Source organism: Histoplasma capsulatum, assembly GCF_000150115.1.
Source record: "Histoplasma capsulatum G186AR genomic scaffold supercont2.3, whole genome shotgun sequence".
Classification (NCBI taxonomy): Eukaryota; Fungi; Ascomycota; class Eurotiomycetes; order Onygenales; family Ajellomycetaceae; genus Histoplasma; species Histoplasma capsulatum.
This window is the reverse complement of record NW_025544803.1, coordinates 1,670,718-1,689,294: the sequence shown is the minus strand read 5'-3', so window position 1 is coordinate 1,689,294 and position 18,577 is coordinate 1,670,718. Positions and strand designations below refer to the sequence as shown.

Below are 18,577 nucleotides of genomic sequence, written 5' to 3'. Positions count from 1 at the left end.
GGCTAGCTACACATTTCAATCAAAACGCCAACAAAGAGATACTGCAATATACGGCGTAGACCGGTCGTTCCAGGTACATTTTTCTGTTCCGGGTTGACCATACATACACTACAGCACAAGTGGTATTTGTTTGCCAGAGAACAAAGACAACACGAGAGCATACTGGTAACAAATTATCCAACATAGCCATTGTTTATATTGTTTACTAGTATTTATTGTCCTCTGTTGTTCCATCGTCGATTGTTTTCGATGAGTGCCCAAAAAATAGGGTGCAGCCCGACAAAGCAGCAACCAGGCCATTCCTCTTCCAGTGAGTGAGGCCAGGAACAGCCGCTGGATCAAAGAAGGTTCACGCCTATATATACCTCGATTCTTCAACACAACTTTGTGCTGCCACGGGGGCAGTTCTACTGTGCACTAGCATTGAACCACGTATCTCGGTTTTGACAACTACGAAGTAGTAGCCAGTTCTCATTTATCCAAAGATATCTCCATTCATCATCAGCAGCGTCACCATCACCACCATTATCACCGCTACCACACCTTGGAGTTGCGTATTTCAATCCCAGTTACTTATATCTGCCCGCTGATAACAAGATTCTACGAATCAATCACCAATTTGTTCCCTGAATGCTAGTAGTATCTGACATATGTTCTCCTTCAGCACATCAAATAATATCCATATGCTGACTCGATAGTCAAGGGTGGTTGTGGAGCAGCGTCTGAGAAACCACCTTGAGGCAAAACAAGTCCTGAATCCTAAAGCCAGTCATGGGCCAATTACTGACTCTGCAGCTAGCAGAATAGTTCCATGTTTATAATTGAACCATCATCCCTTGCCTATAGATTACTTTCTTCTGTTTTGCTGGAAGTCACAAATCTATCATCACCTCTGTCTCTCCATCAAAATACCCGAAAATGTCGTGGTGTGATAGGAAAAAAGCTTGCAGATAGTATCCAACTGTCCAATCCCACTGCCAAACCAATATGAAGGACAATTTGTTGTGGGATTACAGAAGAGGTCAGCTTGAACCAGCGTGTATCAGATCATCATGTATAGATGGCCTCTCTGACTATTTGCAGGTTTGCCAATTGCTTGAAAAGCACTGCTGGAAGCAGATGTTGTAAATCTACGGACCAGGAATTGAGAACCTAGAAATGCTGTTCTTCAATATAGACTAGGCTCCCCTGTGACCCTGACGCTTCTCATCCTACTTTCACATTCCTTCCAATCCAGCTCTGGCGGCAAAACTATCATGACATGGGATTGGGAGTGGGTAGCTTGAGCGTGTCATTGAAGGAAGTATAAAGCTGGTTTAGATGTGGGTTATAGAGGACTTTGTGAAGCATCATGGTAGCCTCATATTCTTCAGATCTTACAAAAAAAGAAAAAAAGAAAACCGTGGAACTCTTCTAACAAATATTAGAATATCTTTGTTCTCCCTGGACCTGACCACTTCACATCTGCTATATAATTTATGCCATCGGGTGCTACTTGCACCCCCTTATCAGGCAATACGCTTGTCTCATATTGCATGACAAGGTCATCTGCATCTGGGGTATAACAACAGACTGCTATGTCAAGATGCTGGACAGACATCCAGAGCGAGTTGCAGATGGCATAGCCACATCAGGCATCTATTGTGTGGTATAGCTGATTCGCACGGCTGCTTTATGAGTCATATAAAGTGAGCACCGTATATTCAAAGAACATGGTCATCGAGTGGGTGTAATTGATGACTGAAATGACAATGATTCTGTTGCCTCATCTGGTGTAAATGAAATTTTACTGAGAAGCAAAAAGAAGGATTCTGGTGATGGTGGGAAGACGGAAGTCTTCCATGTTATTGCAACTAGGGGTTGTGAATTCAAATGTGAGGGTGTTTGTGTCATGAATGCCTAGGAAAAGCAAACTATCGATAGCCATGGTTCAATCGAGAAGGGAGAAGCTATTTTGAAATAAAGTGAAGTTCATCATACGTCATAGTTACTTTTCCCATCTTACAAAAAGAATATTTTCTACATCGAGTCAAAAGCGAATGAAGGAATGTGAGCACCGGAACCTGTCTCGCGACGATTAGGAGCAGGAGCAACAAAAGTTCAGTTAAGCACATGCTTGTGTCGGGCGATGGAGTTCGTGTTGGCGCTCCAGAACAGGAAAAGTATTTCAGCCAGTCTAAGTTAGCTTGTGAGGCGAGTTTCTTAGCGCGTCTTATCGGGCGAAAATGCTCAGGGGTGCAAGAAGCTAAAATCAGAAAGGGAAAATTGTTCCTTGAGATTTTTGCTTTTGAGGCATGTCTCTCTGGCCTCTTTAGGGATTCTTGAACCGCGAAATCTGGAATATGGAAATTAACCTCGTTGGTTGGAGGGATAATAAAATGATCATTTTTAGTAGGGTATTATTCAAGAGTGAAAATTGGGCAACATAGGAAATCTGCTAGGAAAAAGAGCAAGAGATAGACAAAGCATTCATGACGTTCGCTGAAATCGAACCAGCCCCAATAACCGCATAGAATTTAATTGTTTGACCATAATATAGTCTTATTTCTCATAACACCCGTTTCCACCTGTGGTATCAGCTTTCCCACCGACATCCTTTATCATCTAGGCCGGTGGATAAGCCATAGACTGAGTCTTCTGATAACCAGCCTGCCCAGCAGCCTGTCGAGAGAGGACTTCCTTCTCTTGCTGAACGATAACACAGCAAGGACAGAAGAAGGACGCGAGGCAATCCTGGACCAGGGACTCTTCATAGTTGTGCTTGGCCTTGATGGTGCCAGGTTCCCATTTCAGGAACTTCTCCAGATGGGTTTGGGTGATGCCGTACTTCTCTCGCAGCTCGGTGCGCCTCTTAACAAGAAGGAGCCATGCGACTGCGAAGCAGTTCATGCCACAGAAGATAAGACACTATGTTGATTAAATCGAGTTAGTAAAGCTTTGGGCTTCGCGTGCTCAATAATGAAGAGTCCTATCGAATATCAAGTGTGATTGAGAGGGTGCCATTTTTTGCTCAGCTTACATTGTCATTGATTGGGCTGTAATTCGCAAGAGTGGGATCTTCCAGACGGGCCTGGGTCTTGCCGAAGAGAATGCACGGGCAGCACCATCCCATTAAGCCTAGAGATTTCGTACGTTCTTGTTAGTGTTTTCATGCTTTCCAGATTGTTATTACTTGATTTCCGCGATCATTGGTCACCACATACAGGTATCTATGGGGTTGAAGCAGCCCCAAAGGGAGTCTCCCCAGTTAGAGTTGTTGGATGTTTCAGGGCCGGACATTTTGTTGAATATATGAAATCAAGGGCGAAGTGCGAAGTAAAAGGGTATCTTTATTGAGATGAAGATATAAAAAAAAAGAACGACGAAATTTGATTTTGTTTAACGAATGAAGGACAAAGGTCAGTCAGTTGATCAAATCTAACGATGGAATTGTTCTCTGACTGGAGGGAGAGACTGTGCTCTATATAAATACTGCATAGTTGGGCGTTCACAAGCACACTCCTCAAGCCGTGTTGCAAGCCACCACAAATCGACGATGACCCCTTTTTCTCATATTCATAGTTCTCAGCAGAACGAAGGTCAATATGCGGGCTCGTATTGAATTCCTTCGACTCCACAACAGACCTTTAAATCCGGCTTGATTGGATCCAAAATGTCGTCCGCGAGTTAACGTTATGCTGCTCTTACGAGGACCCAGAAGGAACTCATGAGGCTCTTGCAGCATCTTGTGGGATTCGTCTGATATTGTTGTCAGCGCGAACCGAACACAATATTTTTAGGAGACTCGAGATCTCGTATGGCTTTCCGATTCCCTGGCCAGTCGCAGCATCCTGTTCGCGCCCGCAACAAGCTCTTAGAGTCGATTCGGTTAGTGTTGACATGCGGCTCGTGATGGTGGACTCCGTGAGGATGTGACTGGCGCAGTGCACTGACTAGGAAAAAGAAACGCTAGGAGAAGCGCATTCTGGGTCAGCAAGGAAGCTTTCGATTGTCACACCAGGAATTCGCTTCCGGGAAAAACGGCTTGTCCTAATTCCCTATCCGTTGATTTTCTTTTTTCCCGTTGAGTGTTTTTGTTTCCTTTTCCAAGCTTTCTTGCTCGGCCACGGGAAGGGCCACAATTCCAAAAGTCTTCTGCGAATTATTGGAAACTCTTGTCGCAATGACGGATTGTGAGATGTGAACAAGCAACGGTTTGCATAGCTATCCATCATCCAGTCACTTCAAAAAGTGGTCCAGGCTAACGAGGCTAGTGGCCACAGCAAGTCTGCCTCGTGGCCTAGACGTTTAAGCGGAGCTCGTTTGTGATGATAAAAAAGTCAATAGAAAATAGAAATAAAAAAAAATATTAGACAGGAGAAAATCCACAAAATCCACAACGTCCAGGGTATGTTTCAGAAACAATATTTTGGGATAAACTCTGGTTCTCTGGATGGTTCCGCCAGCTCTATCGGCGGCCCAACGGTTTAAATTTCCTAGAAACACGACCAAGCCTAGTGAGGAAAATGCCCTTCGCTTCAAGTATTCTAGCTCATAAAACAGACACCAACTGGATCACGGAGGGCGCAAAAAAAAAAAAGGTTCATGGAAAAAGGTCCGTGGATCCGCATCTCTTGATTTTCTCTCTCACATCGACAATCTTGCAATCAGAAAGGGGAGGAAGTGTCTCTGCACAGTGCTTTATCATCCATTACATGATGTGCAGTAGTTACATGAGCCTCTACCTGTACAATACATAGAGATGGGCGCAAGCAAGCAGACCATTATCGATTTACACAATGTATTTTAGAACCTCCCAAATTCCCTGGCAGAAGACGACGATGCTTCCAATATGCGCAGTAGAAAACCGTTCATCACACTAATCGAACATTAACTATGGCTGGAGCCTGGAGGACGACAAGTAGAACATAAGAGTGGCAATTCACTATAACAAAATAACATCGCGTGTGTTGAATCTGCTGCATACCTGATGGGCTGCGTAAGGACCCCAGAAAAGGGGCCACTTTTTAGGATCGCTCAGCAGCAGCAATCACGGTGGGAATGATGCCCCAGAAGGAGTTTGAATAACTAGGCCAGCCATTCCATTCATCTACCCTGCTCTGTTGATAGATAGTGTCCCAGTGTGTATCATCTCCGGAAAGTAGCAACAAAGTGCGGCTCCTTACAAGTTGCAATGGCAGTAAAAAAAAAAAAAAAAGATTGAAAAAGATTGAAAAAGGAAATCATATGAGTCGATCTATTTATTATGGAAACAAAATACTTGTTCTCTTCTTGCCTTGTTATGATATCATCATCCCTGCCTTGTGGAGATGTATACCCTCCCTTGCACAAAACGGTTATGTGTTTCAGATGCCCTACGGGGCTGAAAACGTTACAGCACATAAGAACTGGAAATAATGGGGGAAAAAGGGAGAAAGAAAAGCACACAAATTATATCTATTAAGTGTGGGAGGATTTTTACCCGTCTGCATTCCAATTTTTATGCACCAAGAATAATATGAACATGGAGGGCTAAAACAAAAAGCCAATGGAAGGCTTGGAGAAGCACGAAAGGAAAAAAAGAGAGTAGAAGAAGAGGAAGGGGAAAAAAAGGAAGGGGAGGGTGGAGGATAAAGATATATGTTGAACAGAGGTTGCCAAAAAAAAATACTATCACTCTTGAAAAAAACACCAGTTGATAAACATTTAACAAAAGCAGTTGCCAAATAACAGATGGGAGAATCAGTGGGCGGGGATGGGATGGACAAAGGCAGGTAAGTATTGGAGAGGTAGATTAACTGATGTATATGGTAATAGACAATGCTATCTGACATATAAAAAAAAAGAGGATATGATTCAGGGAGGTAGATGCGTGATAGGAAAGTGACTGCAAACGAGGGCGGGTTCTTCACAAAGAACAATATGGAAATAAAATAGATACAAAACATGAATAAAAAATCATCGCAAAACGAAAAAATAGAAAAAAAACCCTGTTTGGGGTGACGCAAGGCGAAGCGACGACATGAGGGAAAAGAGTAGTAGATAAGTTGCAATGTTCGTAAAAAAATTTAAAAAAATGTTTAAAAGGGAGGGCAAAAAAAAAAAGTACCAGCCCCAAACTATCAGCTCAGTTTTCCACAGAGATAACAGAAGAAAAAAAAATCCATCGTTTCTTTCTTCTCCTCCACTCCCCTTCCCAAATCGCAATCTTCCGCAGGATCTAATGAAAAATTTTTCTCAAAACATCACATAACGCGGTGGGAGCGCGCGGTCAGAGCAACATCGGATAAAAGACACCTCAGCCCATCAATGCCTCTCCCTCATCTTCCTTTCCCTTCCTAACCTCATAGATCAATCAGATTCCCACTCTGCTGTGGCTGTGCCACATACCCCGGCTGCATTCCAAAGGGATTGTTATTGCGCTGCTGCTGTTGCGGAGCTCCCGTAAACTGCTGGTTGAAAAAGGGGTTGTTCGCGGTTTGGTTCGGTTGGAGACGGTCGAGGCCTTGGCCGGCGGAGTTTACGAATACGCCAGGCGCGGTGTGCTGGGCAGGGATACGGAGGTCGCCGACATTACCGAAAGTGTCTTGGCCCTCGCCGGTAGCAAGGAGGGCGTTGAGGCGGGCATGTTGCGGGTTTTGGGTTTGTTGCTGCTGCTGCTGCTGTTGTTGCTGTTGTTGCTGTTGTTGCTGTTGTTGCTGTTGTTGCAGCTGTTGCTGTTGTTGCAGCTGCTGCTGTTGTGTATTGAGGGGTGACTGGTAGTTGATGATGGGGTTTGTTGATGATTGGCTACTAGTGAACTGTTGGACGGTGCGTTGTTCAGTGAGGGAATTGAGGGATGGTGGGCCGGTCTTATGGACCTGCTGCGCTTGGGTTCGTGTGAATGACGAGGCAAATGGATTGTTGGAGCCAGTTGGCATAGGTTTGAGGGCATCTAGTGATTGTTGTTGTTGGTTTGATGCCCATGGGTTATGGGTCCCTGGCTGAAGAAAGCCATTATCTTGTTGCTGTTGCTGTTGAGGTTGTGGCTGGGGCTGTGGCTGGCCAAAAATGTCATTGCCATAAGGGTTACTGTTGAATGCAGTTTGCTGTGGCTGGAGGGTAGGTTGGGGCTGCAAGAAGTTATTTTGCTGCCCGAACTGATCGTAGCCGGGCTGCTGCGCGGGGAAACCGCCCGCATATCCATTTGTATAACCAGTTTGTTGTGGCTGGAATCCGGTTGGCTGAGCGTATTGATTGTTCAAGTAACCGGTGGACATAGGTTGTTGTTGATCCATTGGGTTCCCAAACCAATCTACTGCCGGCTGCTGCTGATATCCCTGGTTATACCCTGTCAATTGAGGCTGAGCAGGTTGCACCGCAGAGGGGGTGTTGTCGTCGAACAGCGCAGAGGGATTGCTCTCTTCCAGTTCACGTCTTCGAAGCTCCTCTTCTTCCTTACTCAGTTTTATAGCCTTGGCAAGATCGTCATCGTCATCTTCGGCGCGTGCTACCCTTTCGCGTCGTTTCTTCTCCTCTTCGGCTTCATGCTTGCTGGCCTCGATTGCAAGGCGGTATTCCGCATCCTCTTCATCATTTGGTCTTTGAGGACGATCCCGTCTTGGACGACGGCCCGGCTCACTGCCGCCAGCAATGCCATGTATTCCATCGTCGATTCCGCTGACACGCGATTTCCAGAGTTTCCGATCAGAGCGTTCGTTTCGTAGCCGATCTTCATCAAGGATCAGCGCGGTTAATTCCTTCGCGGAAACTCGGACTATTTAGAAACAATTAGTGACAAAGAGATTCCTGAGATCTCAGCCTGTTGATATGTATTCGGCGGCTAACCATTTTGTCCAACATCGCGACCATCCTCATCAATATACTGGAACTCGCGCAATGTTTTGATAATATAAATATTCTTCCTAGCCCATGTAACTACCATCTCGGAACCTTCATGAAGGCAGTAGTCCAACACTTTCAATGACTTGAGCACATGTCGCCAGTTCTTGCCCTTATCATTCAGTCGCTTATCTAGCATGTCCATAATCTCGTAGAAATCGCTGGGACTGTATGTAAAGCCAGCTGGTTAGTAAGAAAATAGCTAAAATTAGAAACTAGTAGCCGGGAGTAAGACTGAAGTGGATCTTTATAGAGAGGTGTAATTGCTAACCTATGAAAAGTCATCGCCGCGATTTCCCCCATCTCTGTTCCCGTCGGGCCCCAAGGGTCATTACTCGTCGCTATACGAACAAAATAATAGTAAATCAGCATTATGGAATAGAAACATATGAAGAGGGAAAACGACGGAAATGAAAAAAGCACGTTCATAAAAAAGGATGGAAACATACCATTGCGGACTTTGACCTGCACAGACGAGTATCCCTTGGTAACATTCTTTACACTCCTCACAACCTTCGACATGGTCGCGATATGAAAAGCCTCTCACCCCGAGCTATTGTTGTTTCCTTAAAATAAACAGAACAAAGATGGACAAATTAAGAAGATACCAAAAGATCTCTCAGTTTATGTGACTCCCCAATGATGCGATGGATTCCTCGTCGTTCCTTTCTGTTGTTGTCGTCGGCGTATGAACCGATGACGATTGGGTGTACCAAGGGGGAAAAAAAAGGTTATGGTCTCAGAGAAATAGCACAGCTTGTTTCTTCAAATTAACAACTCTATATCGTCTTATAGAACTGTGAATAAGCCTTTCCTTTTGCCCTTGTTGTTTTGAGCACGCTGTGTATTGTAGGTGATATTTGCGGATGATGAGGGGGTGTGGTGGCGGGCGGGCGGCGCGGCGGCGTGGAACGACAACCTTTCTTGCTGCGCAGAAACCCGAGGAGATCGTCTCTCCTGGATTCTAGCGTGGGAGAATCGACCCTGAATTTGGGCTAAGAAAAGAAAAAGGAGACAATACTAGGCTAAGAAGGGCAAAGTTATTGGAGGAGGGATCGAAGAGGAGATGGCGGGAGATGGTCGTGTGGTGGAGGAGGATGGTGATCGATTGATGATGTTGTAAAGGTCGAATTGGCTTGTTCCCCCGACCCCAATGCGGCTGAGTCGCCTCAAACATGCTGTGTGGCGCGGATATAATCACGTGATAATTTCTTCCCTTTACCGAGCCGGTAGAGCACGGAGGTGAAAAGGACGATTTCCTTTATCATCATCAAAGAAAAGAAGTGGCAATTGTTAAGTCTACATGAAAGGGGGAGAGTCATGCATGATAGATAAATAAATAAATAAAATATAAGCCAATAGAGAAAAAAAATTTAATCTACAGCCAGCCCTTCCTTGGCGATATACGTCTCCTCCGCCTTCTTGATACACTGAATATTAGCCCCCAACTTATTCAACGTCTCAACATACTCATCATACGGATCTGAATCAAACACAATTCCCCCTCCCGCCTGCAAATATGCAACCCCATCCTTCATCAGCATGGTTCGCAGCGCAATGCACGTATCCATCGCCCCATCAAAAGTCCCCTTCCCATCTGTACTAGCACTATTGTATCCAAAATACCCTACCGCCCCCGCATACACCCCGCGCTTCTCACCCTCAAGCTCAGCAATCAACTCCATAGCCCGTACCTTGGGGGCCCCGCTGACCGTGCCGGCGGGGAAGATGGAGCGGAAAGCATCGAAACGCGTCTTTTCCGGCCGCAGGATGCCCGACACCTGCGACACCAGATGCTGCACGTGCGAGAATTTCTGCACGGCCATGAGCCAGTCAACTTTTGTGGTTACCGGGTCGCAGACGCGGTTGACGTCATTGCGCGCGAGGTCGACTAACATAACATGTTCGGCACGGTCTTTTTCGCTGTTGCTGAGCTCCGAGGCGAGTTTGTCATCCTCCTGCGGGGTTTTCCCGCGCTTCACGGTGCCGGCGATAGGATGCGTAATTATCCGCCGTCCTTCTTGTTTGACTAGTAATTCGGGACTCGCACCTATGAGCTGGAATTCGTCGCAGTCGATGTAGAAGAGATACGGTGATGGATTCACGGTGCGCAGGTGTCGGAACAGGTTAAAGGGGTGAAGAGACGTGGGGCGTGCTAGTCGTTGTGAAGGGACGGTTTGGAAGATGTCGCCTTTCATGATATGCTCTTTCAATACCTTCACATGGCCTTCGTATCCTGCCTGCCCAATATTAGAAGTATACTGCTGGTCCCGTTTAATTGGTGGCTGCGGAGGGAGAGGGATGTTAGGGTTTAGCAACACATCGATGGTATGCTGGATGACCTTTTGACCCCGTTTATATTCCACTTCAAGATCTTCACAGCCGTTTTCTGGGAGTCGCACATAGGTGATAACTTTGACAACCTGGAAGAAGTGGTCGAAGGCAACGATGGTATCGAACATCATGAATAACGACTCCGGGACTTTGAGAACATCTTTCATAGTCCGTGCTGTCTTGGGCTCGAAATATCTCACGCAATCATAGCTGACGTAGCCAATTGCGCCGCCGGTCATGGGCGGCAACCCCAAGCCTGGTAATGTGGCGACGCGGAACTGGGAAAGCTCTTCCTCGAGGGCGGGGAGTGGATCGCATTCGGGGCCATGGCCGGGACCAGTTTTGAGGACTTTTCTGGGGTCTAATGCGGTCAGAAACGGAAGTGAGATATGTTTTGTTGGCATATCGTTGCAAGTGAGAAAAGGGAAAACATACCAGCTCCCACAAAGCTATATCTCCCTATTGTCTCCATCGTAGTAGCGCTTTCATAGAGGAAGGAGAGTTTGGAGCTGCCCAGAACAAGTGAATCGCAATACGTTAGGTTGTAGGCCTCTGCAAGAATGAAAATCAATAGCTACATGCTAAACTCACTTCTCCGAGATTTTCAAATATGCCACAGTAGGGGTGAGTAGATCTGCAGGCACAGAGGCTACCAGAGGAACGAGGTTGGGCGGATACGGCGACCCCTTTGATTGTGCCAGGACATCTTTAACCACTTCTAATGTGGGTTGAATCACAACCTACCACAGATTCGAACAAAAAATCAGCTACAATCCAAGACAACCTAGAGTTTTCACGAAAAAGATAGAAATGATAGAAGCGCAATTCAATCGACAGGCCCCCAAGAAAGAAAGGGTATACAAATAACATACTCGTGGTGACATGGTTGCTCGATGGAGGTGTGCGCGGGGTGTGTCCAAGATTCACGGCGGGGTGTTGCGGGTCTCGTTGTAGTACTATGAACGATGCTGGATAAACCGGTCCTTGAACAGGATTTCAAACAACCAAAACAAATCAATTTCATAGAAGCAACTCTCAGCTGTAAAAATGGGGAGACGGAGGGAGGATGGAGGTGTCACAATGGCATCCATGGTACGGAAAAAAGCATTTTCCTGTCAATGACTCTCCATAGACAACCGAGCTCTTGCCCAAAGGTTCAAACCTGCAGCCAACCAAATGCCGCGTTGCAGGCTTGGCGACGCTCAATCGGGAGCTGGCAGATTATGTCATGCACACAGCCGGGGCCACGGAAAATCCGATCCCGTAACTTTGTCTCCTGTCTGCGTAAGGGACTTAGTCAGCCCCCAAATTGCACCAGCCACATTTTAGCCTGATGAGGGCTGGCTGGCGATTTAGCAGCGATTAGCGGCAGCGTTTGGCACCAAGCTTAGACGTAGACCCGCCCTCGCGTCAAACAGTCAAACAGGGGTAAGAAAGGAGGTGGAACAGGGATGATAAATAAATTAAATCTCTGCCCACGGTGAGTTAGAAAAATACTTGTGTTCTAGGAATTCACTTTGTGTTCTTTCTGCTGTGGTAGTTTTAACTATATCATATGAAAAAAAAAAACACCCATGCAAACCTTCCCCGTCTTTTAGCAAACCCCATGAATTATTTCCTTTGTTGTTCTTGAAACCCAATTCCGAGAGAAAATAGCCAGCCCCCGCACCTTCTTTTCTGCTTCTCCATTTACATATAGACTAATTCGATAACCCCCATTTTCTAACGTAGGCATCTACCAAAATCAATACAGTACACAAGAGAAGAGAGACACAAACATAGAAAATTCCCAAGGCTGGGCCGTCGCCCCTGCAAGAGGCACATACGAATACAATATTTTTTAAAAAAGGAGAGAGAGGTGGTATATAAGAATATAGTAATATAAACCAACAAGAAAAAAGAAAAGGAAGATATGGGAGGGGAAGGGGGATTCGAGAGGTCGGTTCCTCCGCACAACCCATATGACCCGGGTGCGGTGCCGACGACTACCAGAATGATAACGACGACAACAGCATCATCGTCATCGACATCAACCCCCAGCTCCCCCAACATTAACATTAACATTAACAATACTTTTGCCGACTCCGCAATCGACATGGACTGTTCTCAAACGCCAGACACGACGGCAACAACAACGACAATGCCAATGCCAACACAAATGAAAGCAATAACACCTTCACCTCAAAAATCAACAATAACAATAACAATACCAATTGTCACAGAACGCCTGATGCGCCTTGCCTGTTTGATAGCTGATTTAAATTCCAGTTCTGGCAACGGCAAAAATGACAATGACACCGATAATAAAAGTAGTGGCAAGAAGAAAAATAACCAAACACATCCCCACATGCCATCGTTGCGATCATTGTCGCAGCAGAAATTAATCGCTATCAATCGACGCCTAGATGGTATCGAGGGGCTCCTGCTGGATCTCCAGGGTGACGACGAGATTGGGATCGACGGAGCAGACGAAGGGAAAGAAGAAAATGGGGATGAGGAAAATGAGGAAATCGAGGATGACAAGGAAGGCGGCGCTGGGAAATCAATAACCAAGTTGTCCGCGTCCGGTGCCTCCGCCAGTATAGGGAACGAACTTGCAAATACCAGCCCCACAGCATCAACTATACATGTATCACTACCAGCATCACCACTGTCATTGCTATCGTCGAATCAACTCGCTCCGCCACAGTTGGTTCCCAAACGGGAACCGCCGGAAATTGAATTCCAAGCAAATGGCAAGGACAAGAGTCAGAGGCAAGTCGACCATCGCGAGCTGGAAGTTTTAATGCGGGACTTGCAACGCGTTACGAGGTGTCTTGAGCAGCGACGCACTGAATGTCTTCATCTGAACGCTGTGTTCACGGTGAAATGCGAAAAGCTCGCGCAGCGGATTCTGGAGATGGAGGACGAGATTGATGAGCTGTAAGTTTGTATTTCCCCGATTTCCTTTTCTTTTTTGTTGTTTCCCCCCAGCTTCTTAAGAGGGACTGGACCAAACCAAGCCCAGTAACCTCCCGATTACTCCTGCTCCTACCCTGTCAGTTTCCTGATGAATCCTTCTTCCCCAAAACATCACTTTTTCCAAAAGAAATATTCTATAATTTTGAGCGATATCCAAAGAAAACAATTGTGGGTATCGATGTGAATCCTTCTTTATTGGCAGGGTTATAATGAAAAATCTTAGTGGAACCTTATTTTTCTCCCCTTTATTTTGAAACAATAATAATAAAAATAACAAAAAAATAACGAGAGAGAACCAACAGACGTGCAGAGAAAATCGAAAACGCAGTCGAATTAGAAGGTTTAAAGCGCACCATGCGAGGATTGGAAGGTTGGATACGGAGTTGGAAGATGAAAATGCATCGACGCGATGAGGCAGGAATGAACCTGGATCTGGATAGCGATTCCGAATATACATGGTCTTCGGTAGATTCTTCTCTTTTTGGTCGTGCAGGAGGAAAGGAGGGGTGGGCTCACAGCAATGAAGTGAGTAGGTTGATGGGAGTGGTTGATGGTAGAAATGATGATATTGATACGTTGATGGATGGGATCAGGATGTGGTTTCGTGATTGGGATGAGGTTGAAGAAGGATTCAGGATCAGAGCTCGCTTGAGGGAGCAGAGGATGGCTATGAGATTGAATCGGGGCCGAGGGGTGGGCTGATTCCTGCAGTGTTCTATGGCAGATGGCCCCGTTTGTTCTAGGCTAGATTTGACTGTGCCATACCGCGATTATTCGGTTGCCTGCTAGTGCGGACCGATTATCTTGAATTTTTGAAGATAAGTGGGGATTTGGTTTGGGGTACGCAAGGTATGGCAGAGAGAATAAGCTCCAACTATCCAACTACCCATCCTTTGTGATGTAGTATCTGCAGTTTATCAGTCAAGCTGATAAATATTTTATTGCAGACTCCGAAAACTCCGGCTTGCGTCATGTTATGGAGATAATAAGGATACCTGCAGTGTCGGGACATATGGGGGGACGGTTATGCCAATATATATATCCTAATATGCTTTTTGAGACGTATTTTTCATCTGTAAAGGATCTCCGCATCTGTACACGGACGCAAGTATGATATGTCTGGCGTATTCAATTGATAGATGATAGGACCATTGCAAGTGATACACGATGCCTTTGAACTAGGTTTTTAGAAAACAGGTGTCATCGTTGAAGATTGATGATAGCCATCTATAGCAAAGCAGTTAGTGAATAAAGTTAGGCGAGAAGCTAGAAAAAGTATAATTTGCAAGGGAACGGAAATAGCGACGATAAACTTCGCCTTACCTGTTTCCCAAATCCCAGAGCAAGTTTCTTGCCGTCACAATCCCACGATAGGGAACGATAGAACGCAGCATCCTCCAAATCCTCCATATTTTTATTATTATTACCTGCTCCATCCGGGTGATCTACAACAGTTCTTGGCGCCGTCCATTTCGCCAGCGCCACCCCGCCACGCTCCACACTCCAAATAAAAAGTCTATCATGCGTCGCCGCGGCGATGGCGTAGCCATCTGGCGAAAATCTCGAGCATAAAGCCGGAGACGACGCGCCCAGGTACAAGCGGTGCAAACACTGGATCTGCTTCGATTCCACATTTACGTTCCAGAGTTTAACCGTATCGTCCATAGAAGATGTGGCGAATAGCAACGATGTACTCTTTTGAAAAAGACTTGACTGCGGCTGTGGTCGGAGCTCGAGCGCCGTTATATCCCCATGGTGGGTCGCGCTGACACTGATGTCATGGGTGGGAACCCAAATATTTGTAGTCGAGCTGGAAGCGGTAACGGCCACTGGTGAACCGGCTATCATGGCGCTGGCAATGAATGTCCACGGCTCCTGTCCGTCATTGGAATTGTAAGTTTTGTTGAGGAGGAGATCGGTAATCCCGCGGTACTCATATACCGATCCATTTCCACACGCATAGATCATCTCATCACTGCACCACGATACCTCATGGACTAGCCCATCTATCACCTGCGGTGCTGGGAACTCATCGGGTCGAATTGCTTGATCCCACAGTGTTAATTCGGAGTGCTGCCCATCGGATAAGACCACAATCATCCGCAGCCCTCGAGGAGCCCAGTAGAGTCCAGATACCATCCTTGGTAAGTCCGGGAGTAGGTCTACAGCAGTCCCATCGTGCCCATACATGGTAATATTTCCATTCATTGGATCTTGGTAGGTAGCTACTGCGAGCATCTTGCCAGCAGAATCCCAACTCGAGGTGGTTACACATGTCCCATCCCCTTTAGTTTCGACCAAAGGCTCATGAGTCGGTGCAACTGCAGAACGTGGCCCTGACAGTTTCCAGAGGCCACAGAATGTGTCACCGGCTGCAGTCACTGTTGTTGGATCATCTGGCCGCCATAGTGTCTGTGTTATCTCGCTGTTACTACCGATGTCAAAGAGGGTAGTGTCTGGACCCAAATCGGCTGCTTTAGAGGGAGATATTTGAACGCCAGTACTCTGACCGACTGTTAAGGTGAAGATCGGTGGAGATGGTTCCCGCTCGTTTTGTCCTCGCATACCGATGTCCCCATCCGCATCTACAACAGGTTCGGCCAGGGGCGACGCCTTGGCTTGGGGGGCTCGTTCTTGGGTCATGTCTTGCTGGTCAATTTCCATGGGTGTTTCACCGGCATAGAACGACACATCGCCATCCTTGGCACTCGCAGACTTCCCAGGCTTCCCAGATATTGGCGTCGTAACAACTTCATTTGCATGCCCATTGACGATCCCGTCCGTTGTTGGTTTGCCCACAGCAGGCTTGGGGAGTGCTGTGCGGGTGCCGGTTTCAGCGCCGGTTCCATCTTTGATATCGCCATGGCCTGGCTTCCGCGCCGGAGTGCGCGAGTCACTAGCAACAGGGCCGAAGAACGATACGGTGGTCAAGGGCAGTGAATTCCCGGCCTAAAATAGTAAGAGGGAATTGTTAGATTGGCATGGCGTGTGAACTGAACAGCACCAACTCGGCCAGCAAGGTTGCATACCTGGTCTAATGATTGTTCAAGTTCAAAATACTGAAGCCCTTTCTGAATTAGAACGATCAGGGCATGTGGTTTAATATACGATGCGAATGGGAAATCTTGGGGATTGTGGTTCCAGGCGCGTTGTAGCATCAGCGCAGCATCTCCGTGGCCTATGAACATTCATGAAAATTGCTCAAGCGGTTAGCGACCAATTCTAGCAAAAGAAAATCAAATTCTTTGATCACTATAAAACGAACCTGATTCCTGTAAATATCTTTGTTGAGAAAAGGGTTTGTCAGTTAACTTTTCATTATTTAATTATTATTGCAACGGTGATGGGGTAAGATAAGATCAACGTTTTTCTCCCTCGTTTTTGGAGTGGGATTGCGGGTAGGAACACCAAACAGAGGCGCGCATATATGCAAAACTCACCTCCAGATCAAGTAGTTGACATGATGCGACGTGAGGCCATCATACGCCATGGTGACATGTGTAACTGCTGTGGCTAACAGCAATGAAATACAGATACCAAGGTAATATTAGCCAAAAAATACCAGCCTCCACGACAGGTATTAATGTCCCCCCAAGCGCAGCACAGGAGCAAAGAAGGATTTGAGAACGCAAAATGTGACGAGCCAGTGGAATTCGAGAAATGGACGACCGAGTAACCCAGGGGGACAACAGGAACCTGCGACGGGAATCCAAAGATTAAATTAGAGCTTGACGCGCAGAGGACCGCAGCTTGAAATCGTGGTGATTGACGGTCTGATGCAGCGGCGCCAACCGGCAGTCGATCCAAGGAGAATAAATTCAAAAACTACAGACGAAAGCCGAGATAGTGATAAGGAGTTTGAAATCGAGGAATCGAGGACAAGGAAGAGGAATCAAAGCGCCCACAATTTCGAGGTTTTCCTTGAGGGGGAAAAGGATTGAAGATTGGCACTACGAAGATGGACCTTTTTTTAGGCGTTAGAGTTCAAACCCACCAAGGATTAGTTAGTTCTGATGCTTGAGAGGGCGATCTCGCGCGCACAGGTTTCCGTCGAGGATTCGGCAGGCTAGCAATTTAGCAAAGGCTTCCAGCCTCTGGGCTGAATCGCTGAAATTTTGGGCTACCGTTCATTGAAGAATGAAGATGGATTGTCGAAACGCGTCAGAAACACCAGTTGGTCGCAGATGGGACAAAGCGCCTGTTTTTCTGTCCCACGGAGCTATGATGCAGGATTTGAAACTGCCTTTGCGCGGTTGTTGGATCCGGGGGTTGTCCACCGGATAAACGATCTTGGGGGCGATTTGCCAAATCTGGGAAACGAAGATTGCTCGACCTTTTAAATGGCAGGGAATAGTTGGTTGGTCGGCGCTCCTTGCCTTGGTTGGTCCCTTTCGCCAAGTTGCTCTCGTCAAATATCCCAGCGGGCCAGAAGTTGTGTCTCGATCTCGGACGATGTTGGCGGCTGAAGGCGCCGGGTTGGCCCGATCGGGCTAGAGGCTGGCTGCCGTGACAGTACGATACCGGGATTGGCGGTGCTGGCCAGCATGGGACCGGTGGTATCGTGTGGTTTTGTTACCATCGTTGAGACCATGGGTCGAGATCGAAGCTATGTCGATATATCTCAAACAGATGCAAGGGAATCAACAAAACCTTGAATTCTACTTGTTATACCCCGCACAGTAGCAGTATTGCGAGCATTCAGCATTCAACAAGCTCAACGCTCAGTGCTATGCTATTTCTCCATAATTCAATATCGTGTGATCGATCATGTGTAGTTTATCCACGGACATCAATATAAACTTGAACCGCTGGGGATGCCATAGGAGACGAATGAATAAATTGCTCTATCGTCTGTCGAATCAAATATCTGCTAGACACCGCAAGAAGCTCGATATAAACTTAAATCAAGATTGTTCAAAGTTAAGCATGATATGCGAGTACAAACGGCCCGGCGTTTGTTGTGCCTCTGTCGAACATTTCCTGGGCAACAAAACCATTCGTTTATGCACCCATCACATCATGGCAAGGCTCCTTGGGGTTCAACTATAGTTTGCACGTTCCCAAAAGAAATTTGTGCACCTCCTATAATTAACCGTGAGATCCTGAGTTGCTGGAAAGAGAAAAGAGTCCACTACTAACAATCTAATGTCGAGCAAGAGCCTCTTTGCTGTCCATGAAACTGTGAAATCCAACACATCGCCTATGGGCATCCCGTTTTATTATTATACTGCGTATTTTCTATTCTTCCGTACCTAGTAGTTACTAGTACCCATATCGATGGCAGATGGCTATATTGCTATCATGATCTCTCCTCGTCTGGTGTGGGGTCATGTGATCTCATTTCCAAAAGGTCCTGCGACCTTCAAAACACTCGCTGAAGCCGCCAGCAAAACAGCTGCAAGCTGACCCTTCGGAAAGTAAA

The 18,577-nt window shown here is 46.5% G+C and overlaps 5 protein-coding genes across 5 annotated transcripts; 1 reads left to right on the top strand and 4 right to left on the bottom strand.

Moving 5' to 3' along the window:
• Positions 1 to 2,337: 2,337 nt before the first annotated feature.
• Positions 2,338 to 3,912, bottom strand: HCBG_02724 (PLAC8 family protein; the record flags this gene model as incomplete). The annotated part of the gene is made up of 3 exons (XM_045429773.1): positions 2,338 to 2,907; positions 3,020 to 3,117; positions 3,204 to 3,912. The coding sequence occupies 3 exons, from the start codon at positions 3,277 to 3,279 to the stop codon at positions 2,605 to 2,607; spliced, it is 477 nt and encodes a 158-aa protein (XP_045289668.1).
• Positions 3,913 to 6,277: 2,365 nt separating this feature from the next.
• On the bottom strand, positions 6,278 to 8,382 carry HCBG_02723 (EH domain binding protein epsin 2; the record flags this gene model as incomplete). Its single annotated transcript, XM_045429772.1, has 5 exons — positions 6,278 to 6,317; positions 6,370 to 7,735; positions 7,807 to 8,027; positions 8,132 to 8,201; positions 8,310 to 8,382. 5 exons carry the CDS (start codon positions 8,380 to 8,382, stop codon positions 6,278 to 6,280), a joined length of 1,770 nt encoding a protein of 589 aa, XP_045289667.1.
• An 800-nt stretch (positions 8,383 to 9,182) lies between these two features.
• Positions 9,183 to 11,176, bottom strand: HCBG_02722 (anthranilate synthase component I; the record flags this gene model as incomplete). The annotated part of the gene is made up of 4 exons (XM_045429771.1): positions 9,183 to 10,555; positions 10,630 to 10,703; positions 10,786 to 10,934; positions 11,067 to 11,176. 4 exons carry the CDS (start codon positions 11,076 to 11,078, stop codon positions 9,234 to 9,236), a joined length of 1,557 nt encoding a protein of 518 aa, XP_045289666.1.
• An 866-nt stretch (positions 11,177 to 12,042) lies between these two features.
• On the top strand, positions 12,043 to 13,120 carry HCBG_02721 (uncharacterized protein; the record flags this gene model as incomplete). Its single annotated transcript, XM_045429770.1, has 1 exon — positions 12,043 to 13,120. The coding sequence occupies one exon, from the start codon at positions 12,107 to 12,109 to the stop codon at positions 13,118 to 13,120; it is 1,014 nt and encodes a 337-aa protein (XP_045289665.1).
• Positions 13,121 to 14,355: 1,235 nt separating this feature from the next.
• On the bottom strand, positions 14,356 to 16,645 carry HCBG_02720 (WD domain-containing protein; the record flags this gene model as incomplete). The annotated part of the gene is made up of 5 exons (XM_045429769.1): positions 14,356 to 14,382; positions 14,479 to 16,104; positions 16,185 to 16,333; positions 16,421 to 16,437; positions 16,596 to 16,645. The coding sequence occupies 5 exons, from the start codon at positions 16,643 to 16,645 to the stop codon at positions 14,356 to 14,358; spliced, it is 1,869 nt and encodes a 622-aa protein (XP_045289664.1).
• Between the last annotated feature and the right edge of the window lie 1,932 nt (positions 16,646 to 18,577).